The 19,632-nt window shown below is 46.9% G+C and overlaps 1 protein-coding gene across 22 annotated transcripts in view; it reads left to right on the top strand.

Moving 5' to 3' along the window:
• TMCC1 (transmembrane and coiled-coil domain family 1) overlaps positions 1 to 19,632 on the top strand; it is a 98,607-nt gene that overhangs the window by 59,912 nt on the left and 19,063 nt on the right. The window contains exon 1 of one of the 22 annotated variants that reach the window (XM_074602205.1): positions 572 to 726. The exons of 19 other annotated variants lie outside the window; for them this stretch is intronic. In XM_074602205.1, coding sequence (XP_074458306.1) covers positions 697 to 726 — 30 coding nt within the window. In that variant the 5' untranslated portion in view covers positions 572 to 696. Of the gene's footprint in view, positions 1 to 571; positions 727 to 14,652; positions 14,705 to 19,632 lie in introns of those variants that run through there. 2 more of the 22 variants (XM_074602213.1, XM_074602214.1) reach the window with 2 other exon arrangements.

Below are 19,632 nucleotides of genomic sequence, written 5' to 3'. Positions count from 1 at the left end.
CTCAGGGCACCCTCGCTGTAGCCAGGCACCGCAGGGGTCATGGGCTGGGTGGGAGGTGTTCCGTGTGCCTCGCCTGGGACACTGCAGTGCCCAAGGATTCCATGGGGCAGGTCTGGAGCTTGTCTGCAGTTAACTTGTCATCGGAGTCTGAGCAACCTCCCAGGGCAGGTTAGAGGGGAAGAGATTTTGAGGTTACACCTTGCCCGGAGCTCTAGAAGAGGCGTAAAGCGTGTCGTTCACCCAGCAGTCTTCCTGCTGGGAGAAAATGTGAGATGTTTTTCTGTTCCAGACTGTGTTAGGGTTTTGTTTGTTTTTTTTTTAAAATAAACTTCCTAGACCATTGCCAACAGATGTATTTTACTTTTTGGTTTTATTATTCTCCAGCAAACAAGGCTCTCACTTCAGACATGTTCCTGACGGGGTCAGCGGTGGAGTATTTTTAGCAGACTCAGTAGCTCTTCTGCAGCGCATTCGTGCCTGGCTTGCTTGGAGCTGCAGTTGCTTTCTCAAACATGCATTCGGGGCTCCTGCCAAGACACCCAGGGTGCTCCTGCCTCGTATTACAAGGTCCTGCTTTGTCAAGGCAGATTCAGCCTGGCAGGGCTGGAGCTGCTCCCCGCTAACGTGACTCTGGGTACGGCATGTTCGGCCGGTGGCGGGGGCTCGGCTGCTTGTGTCCCTGGCTGCCCAGCCGGCATGGAGGGCTCGCCGCCTGCTGCCGAAACTGTACGTCTGTGGCTTTCTTCTTTCTGGGGTGTCGGCGGTGCTGGGGTTGTGCGTGTGGCTGCTTCGCTGGGCAGAGACCCGGGTTACCCCTGAATGCCCAGGCTCAGTGTTTTTGCTGGCTTTTTAACAGTCCACCTGCGAGCTGCTGGCTATTGCGATGGCAAAGGGGTGAAATCGAGTATCCTCTGTCCGTTGTCTCATGAGGCTGGATTAGATTTCTCTTCTCTGCTGTTGCTCTGTAGCAAGCAATGTTTGTGGCCCAGCTTGGGCTCACTCTTAAAAGAAGGAAAACAACGAAAACTGCTTGCACTGCTGAGACGCTGCTAGTCTTTTAGGTGTTTGATCTGTTCTTGCTCTGGGGGGTGAAGATTTTGTGTTGGGACATTCCTCGTGAACGCAAAGAATCTGTGGTTTGAAAGGTTTAGTGATTAGAAAGGATTTCCAATACCAGAAGTCCATGGCTTTTGGGCTGTGGTTAGAGCTTCTCCAGTTACGATGATTCCTTCCAGGGAGCTTTGAGGTCAGGCTTCCTCGTGGTAGTCTTCCACAAAGTGTCACGGAATTTGTCCCAAACAGCACAGAATGTAGAGAATTTGTTAGAAGAGGAAACGTGGCGAAGATCAGCTTTTAGTAATGTTTAGAATCTCTTTAGCATTTAATGATTGTGTTTCATCAGGACAGTAAAGCAATTGTAGGAAACTCCCTGTTCTTCAAGACAGAAATGCACTTTTTTGAAAGTCTGCCTGCATATCCTAGTCTCACTAGATATATTTTGTTTGACTTTAAAATTGGGTGCTTCATTAAGAAAACAGTGGTGAACCCCATAGCGGTTCCCTTCCCACAATCTAGAGGAAATTTCATCAATCCTGGGATTGCTGGCAGCAGTAGCACTGATTTTTATCTCCGTGTTCACGCTGTGGTGCGGTGCCTGGCTGCCTGTTTGCCTTCTCATGTGAATGTGGGTGCTTTGGGGTCCGCTGGTCGGTGGGATGGGGACCCCCACCCCGAGGTCCGGCGGGTCCCTGCGGGCTGCGGCTGCAAGTCCATGGTGCTCCGCAGGGACGGCAGCGGGAGAATGACACAGTGTTCGGCCCGCGTACGCTCATTCCTGGAGGACAGAGCTGCATTGTTGGGACAAAGAAAAGTGAAAATACTAAAAGCATTCAAACTATTTTTGTTTTATTTGGGGAGCTTTTTTCTTTTGTGGAGCTCTGCTAAGCACCAGACCAGCCCGTAGAGCCACTGAGAGGTGAGCTGAGAGTAGAGAGAAAATCTTGATTTGTATGGGTTTTGCTTTTTTTGCAGCTTACATGGAAGGGGGTTTATATTTTTATATGAGAGATTATCAAAGTTAGGCTAAGATGCCTGGAGAACTCATACAAAGGATAAGTGACGACTGATCTATTTAAAAGGGGAAAATATTTTTAGTCAATCTGTTTTCAGCTTCCGTTTCAGTGACTAATACTTTGGGTTTTAAAAATTCAGCTTTCTTGTGTTGTCAGTTTAGCTGCAAGTATCTGGGTCTTCAGTACCTCTCCAACAAAGCCAGGAAAGATCAGATTTTCTGCTATTCATATTCCTACAGTTTAAGGAAATGTGGGTTAAAGGGAAGAGTTTTTGTAGCGGAAAGGACATGTTATGTGTGTTCTTTTATAAGCTGTCAATGGAAAAAATAGCATAGGGCTACATGTTTAAAAAACTTTTTTGTAGGTCATCTGCAAGGAAGAATTATGTGTTTGTTGTTGAAAACAATTTGGAGTTGTGGGAGTTTCTTTTATTGTAAAACAGAATAGTGGGTGTTTGGGTTCTTCTGGGTTGTTTGTTTTTTGTGGTTTTCTTTTTTTTTCTTTTTTTTTTTTTTTTTTTTAAATACTGCTTTGATATTCAACTTTCACCAAGGCCACAAAGAAGTATCGACCCAGGACAGTGACTTATTGTTCAGGATGATTTGTCATTGCTATTCAGGATGCTGCAGCTTCCTCACATTAACCAAGCTATTAAATTAGCAGGATATTATCAATTGCAAGCTTCGTTGTTGTCATTAACCCAGAGAAGATAGCTGTTAAAATAGCCAGGGCAAACAGTGGTTCACTTTTTTAGAGAACTGGGATCATATCCTGAACAATTTAATTGCTAGTCACATTTCCCTGTACTGTGAAGTGTCTTCAGACATGATCATAAGCTAAATGAAAATGAAATCTTAAAAAAAAAAGCCACCCAAACAAACAAACACTGCAACAGTCTTAAAACCAAGGAGAGGGCGGTGGGGGAAATGGAAGTTCCAGAGACAGAAAAGCCCTAATAAGCACAGCTTCACAACAGGGGGCTGAAATTTGAGAGAAAAGAACTGAAATTAGCCCAAAGTGGAGTGTCTGGAGCGTTGGGAAGCAGAAGAGTGTTCTGGGGCTCAGGGCCGGGCATTGGGAGCGCACGGGGCGCTGGACCCGGCTTTCCGGTGGGCGGCTGTCAGCACGCGCCGTGTTCAGAGCTGGGGGCTGGCAAATGGATGGAAGAAGTGCAGGGGTTTGGGGGGGCAGCAGAGTGCAGGTCAAGCTTTCAGAAGGAGCAAAACCGAGCTGGGGATGAAGCCTCTCAGTGAGGAGGTGATACAGTAGGTTGAAGGGATATTTCCCATGATTTTGGGCTGTAAGAGTGCAGGTAGAGGTGCTATCGAGGCTAACGCTAGTTAAGAGATCTTCTGGGAGAAGACTGTTGTCTAAAAGGACAGACGTAGAAACTACACATGTGAAAGGTGTCCAAATGCATAAAGCAACGCCAGGAGTCAGTACTGGCAATGAGTGTAGTGAGTGAGACAAACCTGTGAGAAGAGGCTGAAGACAGTGGCATCTTCTTGAGCAGTCCATAGTATTAAAAGATTTTTAATCAAATAGAGAGAAATGCAAAAGCAAATGCTTCCTGCTTTATCAAGAACTCTATTTCAAAGACAACATCAATTTAGCCATTTCTTCTCCATCAATAATGCATCAGTTTGGATTTAAGGTCACATACGCTGTAATCTGTAGACTAGTGTTTACTTGGAAAGGAAGGCGGCGCTAATTTGGGGAAGACTGGTGGAGAAGACAAATATAACCTGGAAACACTCAAACACAAATGCTAGTTTCTGTGATAGCCAACTGCCTCTATAGTCTGTGGAAGGGACAGAATTTTCTGCTTTCTGTCCGTCAGTTGGGCTTGAACGCATCTTTGAGCGTTGGATCATCGCACGGTGCTCTGCCCACGTACGCTCTGGTGTGGTGTAGCTTCCTAGGCTTCCGGGTAGGATCACCGTAGGCAAAGATTATCAGAGCTTGTGACTTTTGGATTGATCAGTCAATGAAGTTGCTCAAATTACTATTTTGTTCTTTAAAGAAAGGAATAAATAGGGATCGTTGTGTGCCAGCCACTGGCTTCGGCAGCCTCTCGCACATTGCGAACCCAGAGCGCGCACAGAAACGGAATCCTTATTTTGGTCAATACTCGCTCTGAAACCTGCAAAAGCAACAACATTTTCTTTTGTCTGAATTCATCTGTGTAATCAGTGGCCCTCTTCATAGTTTGTGTTCACGTCTCGGTTTTGTATTCTGGAATAAAGGAGCCTTCTCTAGAACGTATTCACAGTTTATTTCTGGCTCGTGGGGAATCTGCTTTCCTCCACACCCAGTCTGTTGTGACATTGTTAGTTCTAACTATGTAACTTGAGTTTACTTCATAAATCATATTACGCAAATCCGATGGATGGGCTTGCTGAATTTTGTGTGCTGCTGCCAGTGAGTTTCGTTGGCTTTTCTGGGTTTAGGATTTTTGTAGAAGTTGTGCAAGTTCCAAATACAGCTTCAGGTTTTCAGTTATACTGTGACTTTCATCTGCTTTCATGGCAGAAGAGCGTTCTGAAACAAAAAGAAAGAAAGAAAAGAAAAGCGTACTGCTGTCCAGAGGAGGTGCAGCTGTAAATGACTGTGGACATGAAGCTCCTTTAGAAATCAAGCAGCATGTTCTGAAGTTATCTTTCACTTTTGAGCTGAGAGGAGAGCTATCAAATTCATTGTATCCAAGCCATTTTAGTGAGCGTAAGACCTCGGATATATTACTGAGTTAACGAATTAGCCTACGTCAGCTAAGCAGTAGTAACCCATCACGTTGTGTGCTTATTGCGCACTTTAAGCTCATTGCAAGGTAGGAACGAAGTCTTAAATCGTGATCTACAGACTGTAGGGTCAGGCAAATGCATCCTGCCTTGCAACTGCAGTGGCTGAGGCAACTCGTGTTTTCAACTGGGATTAACACTCGGCAGCTCAGTGTCTCAATATGGGCTCTTTGTTGAGACTTCAAGGACGGTCAGGTCACCAAATGGTCAGAACTAAACCACCAAGACAATTGCTGAGAGATGAGAAGATGCTTTTTGTGAGGTCTTTTGTTGTTGTTGTTGTTCCTCTTTTTTTTCTTTAATATTTTAATAAGAAGAAGGTGTGAGAGCGTGAAGTTCAGTAGTTCAAAAATCTTTAACCGTGAGACAACCAGAAATAATCAATTTGATACATAGATACCCAATAAAACTGAAAGCTGACAAGTGAAATTTTGTTTAAAGGAAATGAAAGCAATTTCAAAGACAGCTGCTTGCCTTTCCAAGTTGTTATTGGGGAAAACATAGTGTTAAAACTAAAAGAAATGTGTTGGGGTTTTTTTTGGGGGGGATGGTGGTGGTGGTGGTGAGTGTATTCCCTATCAGTTAGACTGATACCAGACGCTGTGATGATGTTCGTGCCAGCAGTATTGAGAAATGAAACAAGAAGCCTACTTGGAAAATGTCCATTTCATCACTGTGCAGTTTTTAGGTTGCAGCTTTATTGGTAAACTTAATCCTTTACGCAGACTGGGCATTTTGCCTTGATTGTGGTTTCTGCTGAAGCAGAGGGCTGTTGCGTGGTTCGTATGTTTGGCCTCCGTGGGAATGCAGCACCAGGCGTGTAAGCGTGGACCAGGGGCACACGGAGCCTGTAGCTGGGCAGGATCGGGCTCCGCTGACAGCACGGGTGCGCCGAGAGGGACGGACAGTCGGTTTCTCATGAGGAAGAAGAAAGTCAGTCAGCTGTTTCCATTCAAGACCAGTAAACTGCTGACTTGATCTTACACTGCCAAGCTAGAATTTTCTTTTGCACCAAGATCTCCTTTGCTTTAATGGGATTTAGTGCAGTTCTGCGTGTCCTTTGGATGGAAGTCTTTAAAGTTCCATTCTGTGTTTGGAAGTGGAGCTTAATCAGTACTAACAAATTACTGTAAAGTGAGGTTTTGGATCACCACATGAATAGCTGGAATAGACAAGCTCAGCAGAAACTTTTCAAGTCTCTATGCACCAGGTTGTAAATTTTGAGAAGTCCTTTTCCAAATGGACATCATTTTAACCATGTGTGCAAATCTGATCTTGTAGCAATTTGGCAGGCAGCAGCCAGACTGCTTTCGTCCTCACTGTGGGGAAAGTTGATTCGATGCAGCAGTCATCAGGAGAATGCCCTTGGAAACTGCCCTTGGTGTCCGTAGCCTCCTGGAGGATGGTCTGCCCGTGCATACACAGGTTTACTCTCTAACCCAGTTCCTGGAGCCATCTACTGGCTAATGACAACTCGCCTGTGGGTTAGCTTTGGGTAGTACTTGAGTTTTGAGCTGCATCCTCGCAGCCTGCGTGGTCTCTGCCCTGGGGTTCGGGGTGTTGGGACTGTGCCCTTCACCGGCTCTAAAACCACGCTCAGCGCGGTCACACTTCGCATCAGGGCTGGGGTGCAGCATGGAGGGACTGGCTTTCTTCTCCCTCTCGTTACTAAGTGCTGGTAGAAACATTTAGAATACTTCTGGAAAGGGGTGTGGGGAAAGGAAGGGCTGTTTTTCTTAACGGTGGTTAAAACTGGGGCAAGAAACTGCGAACAGTAACAAGGAGAGCAAGTCCAATACAGAGCATCCTTTGAGCGGAATCTAAAAAAGGCAAATATAGTCAAAGCTAACTCTGTCCCAGTGGGTATGTACAGAGGAGGGGAACTCCAGTTCTGTGCAGTGACTTTGAAGTCTAGGAGCTTAAATTAGAAGGTAAATGTTAAATAATGCATTAGCTTAAAGTGCTTCTGATCCAAATGGTACCTTATACCATTAGGTTATTGCAGCTTTTATAATCACGCACCGTTTTGTAATTTGTACGTGCCAGCACAAACGCTGAGGTGCTTTAGCCCTTGGCCTGGGCGTAAAGATGGGAACAGGCTGTCGGCTTTCCGTGTTGATGGGGGTTAATATGGCTCAAGCCCCGGTCTCTGTGATTAGGTCTTGCAGCTGGGTAGAAACTTACTAATCACTGCATAATTAACCAGAAAGCCTTATGCAATATGCCTCATGTCACTGAGGTTATTGATCCAGGAGTGGCGTTTGATTATTAACTCTTCAATGTCTGTGTACAATTCTAGTCAGTAAAGGCAAATCTTGTGGCTTTGAATTTTCAGTAATCTGTGTTTGTTTTTTCTTTGTAAGGCTTCATGGTAGCAAGTCGTTTTAACTTTTCCACCTGTTTACTTGAGGCATATATTATGAATTAATTAACTGTGTAGATACTCTTACATTCTGTTAGTATGCATTGATAAATTTGGAGGATGTAAATCTCATTACTAAATGTTGCTCTTTCTAGGAGTTCTGTGGAAATTTAGCAAAATTCTGAATTCAAAGTTAACTGCAACCAATTTCTGTATCTGGACAAAATTTAGACGTGAACATCCAGTTCTTAGAGAGCTCTGAAATATTTAATACCACATATTGCAGAAGCAGATGCTAAGATTCAAGTAGGTATTTAAATAAAATTATTTTGAAACTCCATTAGTTCCTCCCACTGCTTGCCAAAGTCTGGTTTCATGGTCCTCCGTCTGCACTGAGACAGCAGAAGACATCAGTACCTCCTAGCAAGAGACATCCTTGTTCAGCTTGAAGTGCTTTATAAGGTTGTCAGCTGCTGCAAAATGGGCGCAAAACCTGGGCTGAAATGGCTTATTGGGTCATATTTTCAGCATTAATTGTCAGTAGTTGGCTTTCTGAGATCTTTACCTGATGAAGGCTTAGTGCTTTACCAGCTGTGAAGAGAAATATTAGGCAATATGGCCCATTTTAAACTTTTAAACCTTCATCGCAAACTATTATTGTGTTGTGTCATTCTATACTAAAGTTATCTTTTATTTGTCTGACAAATAAGATTATGAAGTCAGTGGTTTTTAAGGGGATCCTCTTTGCCATGAAAGCGGTAGTAGCAGCTTTTTAAAAAGTTAGGGAGGAAGGTTTCCTTTCCTGGGAGAGAATACCTGTTTGTGGGTCCAGAAGTTTTGCTGAGCACAACAAATGAGGTCCCTTCCTCTTTCCTATTTTTCTTTCCTCTTGTGTAGTTTATCAAGCTGATACTTTCAGTGTGGCTAAAATCCCTTTACCCCAAGTACAAGGCAAAGTGTACTTGGAGAACCAGGACCCTCAAATAGGCGGTGATGTGACCCCAGCCGATGGTGGCCATCGCAGGGGCTGTGGGACAGGGACACTTGGGTGTGTATCATTGTGTCATGCAGCATTTCCCAAATGGAGCCGGAACGTTTCAGAGAGATGAGTCACGTGCCCGTTGCAGCTCCTAGAGTTAAGATCCCGTTTACCTTGACTTAGAAGAAGCCACAAAACTGAACTGTGTTCAGGAGCAAGCTAATGAAGAGGGAAGGAGGATGATGTTTTTTGCTGATGGATTCAAGCGCCACATCAAGGTCTGCAGTGTTAGTAAGAGGTGCTAGATAGTTTCTGAAGACCCACATTTCCAGGGAGCCCCTGTTTTGGTACAGGAGTTAAACTGCTTGAGCATCTTCCTGCCTGCTGTCTGTCTAGAGTCCTTTGGCACCGAAGGGATCTTTAAATACACTGTAAAGCAGGTGTTCTGTACGCCTTGGATAAAAACACAGCCACTTTGGATTTATCTAGGGGGGATTTCCTAGTTTAGTTAGAAGAAAGCCGAGCCTGTTACGTTTCAAGCTGATCAGGAGAATTATGAATTCTTTGGACTTTAGAAAGAATGTTTTCTTTCTGAAGTCCTGGAAATGAGTCGACTGATGTTGAGTGCGCGGTCCCAGTTGAACTCAGGCAATGTTTGCTGATTTTGATGAGCTTTGGTTTTAGTCCATGTGCTCCATGCTTAGTTGCTGACACATACCTCATTAGTTCTACTGGCAGAAAACCCACACTAGACAGTATACATTATTAATTTGAAAACTATGACATTTGCAATGATTTTACTATTTTACCATTGCAAGTGGATAAAACTAATGTATACACTGTACAGTTCACCTGTATTCTGATAAATACTCATATTACATTTAACTTGGACATGAAAAAGTATTTACAGCGTACAACCACAGATTTAGTCAGGGACAAAAAGTATGTGATGAAGCAATTGATTTGACTTAAAAAGCTATCACTGTTGTACATATCAAGAGTTAAGAAAAGAAAACCTAATGTACACATCCATGCATAAAAAGATTTTCCAGATGTGTAAAGAGATGGAAGTTGTATTGCAGGAGCCCTTGCACACCTGGAAGTTGATGAGTTTGTCTTGGTTTTGCCCCATTTATAGTCAGACCTGTCTATAGATGCAGTTTTGCTTGCGTGTGTTTGCCCTGCATTTGTGTCTGTATGTGGCATTAAAAGTCCCTCACCTGGGACAGGCTTCTTGCCTGTTCTGACGTTTGTGATTGTTGTGTGCATTTGATGCAGAAGAAGAGATGAAATCATTTGGGCATGAGAGAAGGCTGAGTCTGATTTTTTTTTTTTTTTTTTTTTTTAATTTTGGTTTGGGTCCGTCGTCCCCCCCCCCATCTATTATGTTGGTCGTGGGACGTCTCTAGATGTCTAATCTGGTATTTGTAATTCAACGTGCTGATAGCAAGTGCTTGCACTTTACCACCTTGTAATTTGGTTGACACCGCGTGCTTGGCTTTCCGGCTCTGCTCCCTCTTACCTGTCACCCCTCCCTTGGAGAGCCTGATTCAGAAGGTTCAAAGCAGATCTTGATCTCACGGGCCTTGCAGTTTTCCTGTGCCCAGAGAGAGAGAGTGAGCTGATACTCTAATTTATTCTCCTTTCCTTGAAGCGCTGTGCACAAGTGCCCTTAGTAATCCTTCCTGGATCACTAAGAAGCAGGTTCTGTACAAGTGTAAAGCCTGTGTCTGAACAGGTATCCAAACCCAGGACCTGAATTAATGACTAGTTTCAGTACTGGATTACAAAAAAAACCCACCAAAACAAACCTGTGTTTGCTTTCCCACAGGCTACTGAAGCTTCTGGTTTGCACTTGCTGAATTCAGAGCCCTGCCTCTGTTTCTCCAAATATTCCTGTCTGATTTTACGTATTAAACGGCATGATGCCGTTTCTGCTGCAGAGCAGGCTGTGCCAGGGTGGGCTCTGGCAGGGACGTGGGTTTGGCACTACCGCGCAGGGTTTGAGCACGCGTTTGCTTTTCCCGCTGCCGTCGCTGTGCCAGCTGTACCCGCTGTCCCAGGGCTGGCCTGCAGCGCTCTTGAAAGCGAGTCACGGAGTTCAGAAATCCGAACCAGAAAGCTTTAGAGACAGCAACGTCCCAACCTTGACAGGACGAAGTTATATCATATTTATGACATAAACTGGCAAACCGTGAATCTGATTTTTCCCTGAAGCATGCCCGCAGCACCGTGGGCCTTGGCTCATTAGGAATGCTGCGGTGGGCGCCGCTGGTGCTCGGCGCTGCCGGTGTTCGGCCGCACTCTGGCGCGTGGGGGCAGGTCCCGGGGGTGGCAGGGTCCCGGGTGCCCCCATGGTCTCCAGCCCCGCTCCTCAGCCCTCTGCTCCTTGTGCCTGTTGGGGACTTAGAGACAAATCAAGGGTGTCCTGCTATGGTGCTGGCCCAGTTTTCTGCTGGTAATTATAGTCTGCCTTTTTAGACTCCTTGTCCGTTTCAGTTTCAGGGTTTTGTCTTCTGTAACTGTTACTTTTTGGTGTCCTCATTTCCCAGTTTCACTGATGCAGGGCACTGCTCGGTTGTTGCTATGAGGCGCTTGTTAACGCTGGCTTCTCTTCCCATGGGTTGGGTGTGCACCTCAGGTGCGCAAAAGCAGCTTCTCACTGCGTGAAACCCCTGGGATGAGGGAGAGAGCATGGAGGCCGCCTGTTCTTCACAGTCTGAGCACCGCTTTAGGAAACAGCTTGGTGAAGGAACGATCACAACTCAGTTCTTGAATTTTCCACCAGTTTCTCACTCTCTTATTTCATATTTTGTATTACTTCATATTTGTCAGCATGCAGATTTCCCCAGCTATATGGATCTAGCCCCTATTGTATTTGTCCCTAAACTTCTTGGTTTTAAGCGGTGTTGGAAAGAGCTCTCATCTTGTTGTAGGGGTCATATGAGCATCTAATCTCCATAAGTTTTTAAGCTGCATCAAAGCTCATTTGCCCTTCCCCCCCGCCCCGCCATCGCTCCTCTCTCCAGTTTTACTGAGTAACTCCAGGAGGACAGGCTGCAGAGTGCAGACACGCCAGCGGTCGCTGCATGTCCCTTGCTGCTGATGCAGTGGGGACTCACTGGCAGCAGCCAAGGGACGTCGCAGGGTGAGGGCCGGGCACGGCGTGGGTGCCAACTACCCGTCCCTCCCCACCGGAATCAGGGCTGTCTCCCTTCCTGAGGCTTCTTCTGTCCTCGGCTTGGACACCTGGAAACGTCTATGTCCCCCCGCCTTACCGAGGCTTGATCCCACCACCTGGCTTCTGCCGTGGTGGCCGACGGCTCCTGCGGCACAGGGCGTCGGGGGGACGGGGCGAGGGCGCAGCGTGACGGGAGACTGGCGCCCGCTCATGGCGGGGCTGCAGCTTGCCAGGGCGGTTTGAATCCCGTTTGCCCGGAAGAGATGCTGTCGGTGCTCTTTTTACGATGTTTCTGTTTCTTTGTGGGTGTGGAAGTCTACGGTTTGCAGCACGGAACATCAGCGCACGGCTGCTGCGTTTTGGGAGTGTAACAAAACCTACTGAAGAAAACATGCCTTCGATGCCTTCCTCTTCAATGAGGAGTGAAAGTGATTCCTCTTAATGGAGGTGATACTCAGCCTGGTAGGTTGGTTTTGAGTTCATTGCCCTGTAAAGCTCGTGAAGGCTGTATGACTATATTAAGTAGGATAATGAGAATATTGTCATGGGTTTTCATGGGTTTGTTTGTTGCGTGATACGGTGAAATGATCTATCGGAATAGTAGTAGAAAATTCTATCCTACACAAACTGCTTCCTAAATAAGGCTAATAGCATTCTGTGCAAGAAATTTCACTGCCCTTCCTGTTCAACTCTGTTAGATGGGATCTGCTATCATTAATAGGTAAAAGGTCTCTGAAATCTGGAAGTTTATCAGTTTAGTTAGTTTCTCAAGAATAAAATCTGCCATAAGAATGTAAAGCAGTTCCTTGAAAAAGTGAACTGTGACCCCTTTTTTTTAATTTCTTGTCATTGTGTTAGATTGCGATGCAAAATCTAGTCTGTGCCCTGAACTTGCTTAAATATAGAAATTGTTTCAGTTTCTGTATTTAGCCCGGACAGGTTTTTTTTAGCGAGATTTCTCACCAGACTCTTGCGACAGGGTGGATACTTTTGGCCTGGTTCTCGCCTCTGGCTGGTGGAGAGCACAGCTGATACGGTCAGAAGTGACCTGGCAGACGTGCGGCGTTGGGCAATGCAGCGCCGCGCGCTCTCCTAAGACTCTCCTGCACGCCCTGGGTGAATGGCTGGTTTCAAAGTTTGTGCAGATGTGGGGTGGGATCCTCATGTGGCAGGGGTCAGCTACTGATACCAGCATTTCTTTTTAAAAGGCTTCTTTACAACTTTGCTGGATTGATTGAATTCTGTGTGCCGTTTGTTAGAGCAGTGCTCTCATGGTCAGGGAATCTCAAAATCATAATCTTCCCATAAGGTAATCAACTTTTAGAGACCCTCTTACCATTTAGCCCCGAGAATACCCACAGAGAAATGGCAACACACGTCAGTTGAATTAGATTTCCTGTAATTCCTGGTTTGTGCAGTCATTTTCATGGTAGTACGTAGCAGTGTTGAGTATCTGGTAATGCGGTAAGCTCGGTTGTTTTCGTTTCCATCCATGCTCCGTGCTCCCGGGGCCTCGGCCCAACGCACAGGGAGACCCCCCTGGCGCCCAGCTCCGCACCCGCCGGCACAGCCCCGCACCCACCGGCACAGCCCCCTGCAGGGGGTGGCAGCTGCGGCCCCGCTGCAGAATCGCACCACGCGCTGTTGGGTTGCCAGCTCCCGCTTCCTTTCCCTTCACCCCTTGCCCTCCCTGTCCTGTTCTCGAACACCACAGCGTGCTTCTGTGGATGTCCCTTCTAATATCTCCACGCCAGCATGGCTGGTCTTCTGCATGAATCAGACTTTATTGTTCTTCTATGTAACGTTTTCATTCTCAATTCCTGTTCTAAATGCCCCTTACAATATACTTGTTTTCTCATCATAATGCTTTTCCAGAAATGCCATCTGACACACCAGTATAATTTAAGACAATGGGTTTTTTAGCTGTTTTTCCTCTAACGCTGGTTTCTACAGACACATTTTCAGGTTTTAATTCCTCTTTTTTCTCTTTTTTTCCAAATGAAAACTGAATTTTGTTCTTCGTGATATTTTTCTTCCACATTGCCTATGTTCTGAGTCAGGGAAAATTTTTCTCTGTTACATTGATGAAATTTATATTTTATGAATTAACATTTTAGTGCAGAATTTCTTCATGTTACATGTACATTACTGCAAGTTAAGAGAATGATTTTAAAACAAATCTCAAACCTACCAAACCCAACGACTGTAATGTCCGTCAGAGCCCTAAGAGTCACCTGGCTCAAAAGGACAGACAAAGAGAGGACGTGGAAAGTTGTGTCCGTGTGTCCATGCCAGCTGCAGACGTGCCGCACGGCTAACGCAGCAGGACGCTTCTAAAAGCTCGCTTCCAATCTGTCGTATTTGGCGGTTCCTGGTATTTTAGCCTTGGGAGCACTTTGCATGCTCTGAATTAACGGTTCTGCAGATCTCAAACTTAGGTTATGTATGGCTTGGCTTTGTGATCGTCTGTCCTGGGTGAGCGATAAATAATGTTTGTGCAAACAGGGGCTGTCGGTGGGAGCGGGGAGAAGAGCGAGGGGAGAAGCTGCGGGGTGAGGGTGGCTTTTCACCACGGGGCCTGCGAGTCGGGCTCGGTGGCGTGAGGGGCTGTGGGTCAGAGCGGTCGCACACGGGGTGATGAGACTTTGCTTCAGGTCTTTATGGCAGTAAAAGACCTTTTCTTTGAGCAGGTTGAGGGCAGTGGTGAGGAGGTGGTGAGGTTCTCGTGACAGCCGTGGTTAAAGTGCTGTTGCGGGCTCTGTTCTGCACTCGGGTCCTCCTGTGACAATTACTTTCCAATTAGAGTTTCAGCCTTCGAGGAGATGACATTAATCTTCTGAAAATTGTATTTGGTGATTATTAAATAGCAGCGTTTTGGTGGTGCTATAAAGAGACCATCCAGTTCGTCGGTGGATTTGTGTCCTGCTGTGCCTCTTGGAATCTCCGTTTTCAATTCCGCTCGTCCCTCGCTGCCCGGCGCGCCGTGCTGAGGAGCGCCCGTGTCGCCGCGCTCGGGTGCCGGTACCCTGACCCCTCCTCGGGGTCACACGCAGCCGCAGACCGGCCGGCCGGGCCGCTCCCGCCGGGCAGCGCCGGGAGCCCCGTCCCGCGGGCCGGCCATGGCCGTGGCGGCGGCGGCAGCGGCAGCAGCGCGGGCGGCCCCCGGCGGCCCCCGGGGCGGGGTAGGAGGGACCGGCGGGAGCGGCCCCGCCCGTGCCGGGGGCCGGGGCTGCCCGCGGGCGGGCGGGGATGTTGATGTGGTGCTGCTGTACCTGCGTGTGCTGCGAGAGGGACCTGTGCGAGCCCGCCAAGGTGAGGGGGCTGCCCGGCATCGCCGGTGCCCGCGGGTCACGTCTCCGGCGGGACGCGGCCCCGTTCGCGCCGTCAGGCCGGGAGACGTCGCATCTTCGCCAGGCGCTGCTGCTGAACTGCTGCGCTTGTCTTGATGTAGCTTTTCCTCGCTTCGGAAGCTGGGGAGTATGAGGAGGGCTCCTGTCTGAGTGAGTGTTGCAGTCGGTCAACAAAATAAACGCGGTGCTGCTGCTCTTGGGGGTTTTCTGTTGGTGCTGGTTTGGGGCTTGGCTTGTGCGATACAACGAACGGTGAAAGAAGGGGGCAGTAAATGCAGCCGCATGTCGGAGGCGTTTGGATTTGTAGCTTTCTAAATGTGACCCCATGGTTTGCTGTTTTAGCTGTGCAAAATGGATTTTCAGGAAGTAGTAAACAAACTGCAGAATCATATTTTTCCTCCAGGTAAAAAAAGAGTAAGAGCGTACTGCTTCCCGTGGAGTCGGTGACCTTCAGAAATGAATAAGTACTTTTCCTTGGTTTTGCTTAGCTGTGTAGCTGGGCATCGCCCTTTCACAAGTCTGAGTTAGCAGTAAGCTGTATTCCCCCTCCATTTATTAAATATTGAGAGACAGTAGGGGCTTAGACACTCTGATCTCCGACGCAAATTTCAGTTGTTGCAGTTAGCTCTCCAGTGCAGTGTGGCTCTAATGTTTGGAGAAAAAAGAAATACAGGATCCAGACCTTTTTTTGCTGTTTGCCTTTGCCGTAGATGAATGTTTGTCTAGGATTTGATATCATCTGCAGAAGATGTGGCTGAGAAATTGCGTAGTGTTACTGTTGTGTTTGAAGCATGTATGTCTAATCACATTTATTTAATAGACTCATTATTTTCCTTCGGGAAGATCTGGATGTCCTGTGCTGGGGCGTGTGTTTTTTCTCACTGCATCCATTAGTCTCCATAATAAAAGTGACACACAGGTGGCTATTGGGAACAGCGCTGTCAGAGATGCGGAGTTGAAGTGGCACAGACCGCCGAGGTAGAGGGCAGCAAAGAAGCTGGGGTGGGGTGGTGGTGGTGTGTGGAATTTATATCCCACATTCCAGATTGGTAGGTCTGCATACTTTGCTTCTGGGCATGTGTAACATCAGGCCATCACCGCTGGCGAGCGGGAGAAGTAGTGAGAGTAGGATGCCGTGTTCTGGGCTCTGAGGTCTCTGTTCTGCTCACAGAGTGGCCTGCCTGAGCTTTTCACATTGAGTTGTGGAGATGCTGCTGCAGTAAGATTTGTCTCTACGTGGAGTTCTAGATGAGGCTTCTCACTTTTTACAAGAATATTGAAAACAACATAGTGATTTCAGCATTCAGTTAATTCAGTGTTTGCTATGGATTTCTAGACAAGTGCCCTGTTGCCTTACTCTGCTGGGTGTTCGTCACCCCTTGAACGCACCTTTCTCTGGTGTCTCATGGCTTAGTGTTTTCCTCTCCCCGGTTTCCAAAGGCTCGTGCCGTGTGTGTGCAGCCCCAGAGCCTGTGGGTCTCCTGCTCTAGTGACACCCCTTGCTCCCCCTGCCCCTTCACCAGCTCAGTTTGCACTTGGAACTCTCTCATGGTTTAATGGGTGCTAATGTGGGAGCACGTGAAGCTAAACAACAAGCTACTTTTGAACAGGAAAGGAATCTCTGAAGCCAGCTCTATTGCATGGCTTTCTGGCGAAGTGTCATATTAGCTGATGTACTATGTCCATGTTATATTAGAAAGGCTTTAAATGCGGGAACAATAAGTCAAGAAATGCTATACAGGAATGACAAAGAAATATGTTCACAGGAAACATGAATTCTGCTGTTCTGAAATATTTATCTTTTCGTATAAACTGTTGATAGGAGCAACTCCGAAATACTGCTTCCAGGATGAATTTTGGTTCCAGTCAGTCACACTCTGTGTTGTACCTGCAGGAAATACTACAACTGAAAATAAATAAAAAGAAATTAAATAAGCGTAAAAGTGCCGTAGTTGTGCTCATGTGCAGGAGCCCTTCAGACTAAATACTTGGAAATGACTCGCATGTTAAACTTCAACAGAGAAAAATCTCCCAAAAAGGGGGAGAAGTCCTTGCTCTCGCATGTGGCTGTTCTGTGGGGAGAGATCACGCAGAGACGTTTGTCCTCCCAGACTCCAGACCCAGTTTGCTCCATTGCTTTGCAAGTCAAATTTAACTTGCAATCTGAAAATTAAACCGTGTTCCTTACAAATGAATATGTAAGATCTAATAATAATCTGTATTTATTAGATAGCAGCTTGAAGCATAAAAAAACTCCCAAGCTGCTCCCTGGGAAGTGTTAACAATCATTTTGTGCTTAAGGTAATGAGACGTGATTCAGACGTACTGGGGGAATCAAAATGAGGTGTTTTTTTTAAACAAAAACAAAACCAAAAAAGACCTTTCATTTTATGTGGTCACTTTCTGATAAAAGCTTGTATAAACTTGTTTCCAAATCCACCCTCTCCTCCCAGTTCCTATACTTAATTTTTGTTCAGCTTTACCTCATTTCCTATCCTCATTATTGTGACTTCTGACCTGATTGGCAGTCCCCCCTTGATTAAAAATCTGCAGCTGCTAAAATAAACATCCGTGAATGTTATTTTGGCCGTATCTTTTGCTGTGTCATCCTTTTTCACCTCAAAAATCAAGTTACTGCAAGCTCTTGGGTGTAGTTCAGTTCTTCCCTGTTTTTCCATTCAGATTGTTTTACTCATTCCCTTGGACTTGCCTTGCCCGTAATGTTGGTGTTAGCGCCCTGTTTATCCGACCAGCACTGATGATTTTCTTCTTGACTTCTCTGTAGCTTTGGAAAACCGTTACTGAATCAAACCACTGAGCCTTACTCTTGTGCATTCAAAAATACCTTTTCTCAAGATTTCAGAGGTTTGAGGTCAAGAAGGTAAGGTCTGTGGTGGCAGTTGGGTTTTTAAAAAAGGAGCCAGAGCTGACACCCTCAGGGAGACGTTGCACGGTGCTGCGTCAGTCCCCTGCAGCAGCTGGTGCCCGGTGCTGCCCGAGGGACCGGCCTGGTGGCCTGTGCCTTCCCCCCACCGCTGCCAGCGCTCGGTGATGCCCGTGGGTGGGCAAGGTGTGACTCTGACGGGTGGTTGCCCCGGACTCGGTCGGTCAAGGGCAGCGTTTCCCTCCCCGCAGTGCCCGGGCAGGGTGTTCGATCTGGGAGCTCTGCCGGGCTGGAGGCACCGTGATCGGCCATCACACCATGCGAACAGGGGCTGTCCCAGAGCTCCCTCGGCAGCAGGTGACGATGGTGGGGACGGATCCACATGCGGTCCTTTCTGATACAGCAAGGACGTCGTCACGTGGCAGCAGCATCTTCCACCCTCCCTGCACGCCCGGTTCTGGCTTGGCAGAGGTGCCGTGAGCGCACACGTGCTGCAGGCATCGTCACTCACCGCTGTTTAACTGCTGTGAGTAAGGCGTGAAGCCATTTCCTCCTGGTGTTACCAGTGGTGGTTCCTTGCCCCAGCTGTGATCTTAGGCAGGCAAAGGGACTGTACTGGAATTTTTTCTTGTATTTTTTTCAGGGTCATTTTTCATTTTTGTTTTCTCACAGTGGGGCGTTTGCCATAACCAGGCTGATCTTCCTGACGGTTTGAGGGTTAATTGCCCACAGGCAAAGATGGTTTCTTTTAGAAACCCAAATTATAACCTAACGCATGAGCTAGCTCTACTATGAAAAACACGCAGCAAGACTTCCTTGAGGTGTCCATCTGTTTGTGTGCTTCCCTGAGCCAGGTCTGGTTCTGGGTTGGATTTAGGAGCGAACAGGGACAGCTCAAACAGTTGCTGGCAGCGATGACCAGCAGCTTCCGAGGGTGAGTGGCTGGAAGCCTGTTAAAATGCAAAGCTGCTGTAGTTTCTGAAGATACAATTGGGCAATAACATTTTTGCAGGATGCCTGCACAGTGTGTCTTGAGGAATCACACTGGACCTGTTCTTTGTTTTTTCTTCTGTATCTTCTTGTCAGTAAAGCCAAGGCCTGTGTTTCGTAGCCAGGAGCATCTACGAGCGCTGGGCACTGCTGAGGTGGGTTCCAAAGTGAATCCACAGGGGAGCAGAGAGTTGTGTTTCCAGAGATGGTTCAGTGCAGCAGTAGTTGGATCTTCTCTCTGTACTTGATTGAGGTGAATGAACAGAAATCTTCTCCTTTACATATGCTGTTACGCAGGATTTGCGATGATACAAACATGCAATTTGAAATAAGTAGTGAGCCAAAGAGTTGGTAGTAGCCAATGTGTGGCAGCGTTGCAGCAGTCAGATGAAAAGGGTTACAGGTCCAAATTTTTATTACAGAGATATCCACAAATGTAATATGTGGGTGTGGAATTGCCATTCCTGGAGATACTCAAAAGCCGCCTGGACATGGTCCTGGAGGGGTGGCCCTGCCTGAGCAGGGGGTTGGACCAGATGACCTCCAGAGGTCCCTGCCAGCCTCAGCCAGTCTGTGATTCTGTGACATCCTTTCAAAAGCAAAGCATTAGAAAAAGCGCTCTCAACTGTAGGTCATAAATAGCTTATTGCATCACCCAGGTGGGTCACCAGAGTAATTTGTATTACCTTTTTTGTTTACTTTGTTTTGCAATATGCTGTATCTGTATCGGGTCCAGCAGGGACACTACACACTGGCTGCTCGCGGGACGGTTGGGTTGATACCACCCTGACTCAGCTGTTTATAGAGTCACGTGCTGCAGGTGTCACGCAGGGAGGTGACTTCTGGCTGTCGATTGCATTTAATTGAATACATTGAAGGTACCTCACAGTAACTCGTGGTATTTGAATATCTCTCTGTTGTACCGCACGGGGATTCTGTGCATGGCTTCCTACAAACATGCGTACAGACGTGCATTTAGGTGGTTCAATGCAGATTTGTAATGATAATGAGGCCTA

This window comes from Larus michahellis, chromosome 10, assembly GCF_964199755.1.
Source record: "Larus michahellis chromosome 10, bLarMic1.1, whole genome shotgun sequence".
In the NCBI taxonomy this organism is placed as follows: domain Eukaryota; kingdom Metazoa; phylum Chordata; class Aves; order Charadriiformes; family Laridae; genus Larus; species Larus michahellis.
Note: the sequence above shows the minus strand (reverse complement) of the source record. Positions and strands in the feature narration are given on the sequence as shown.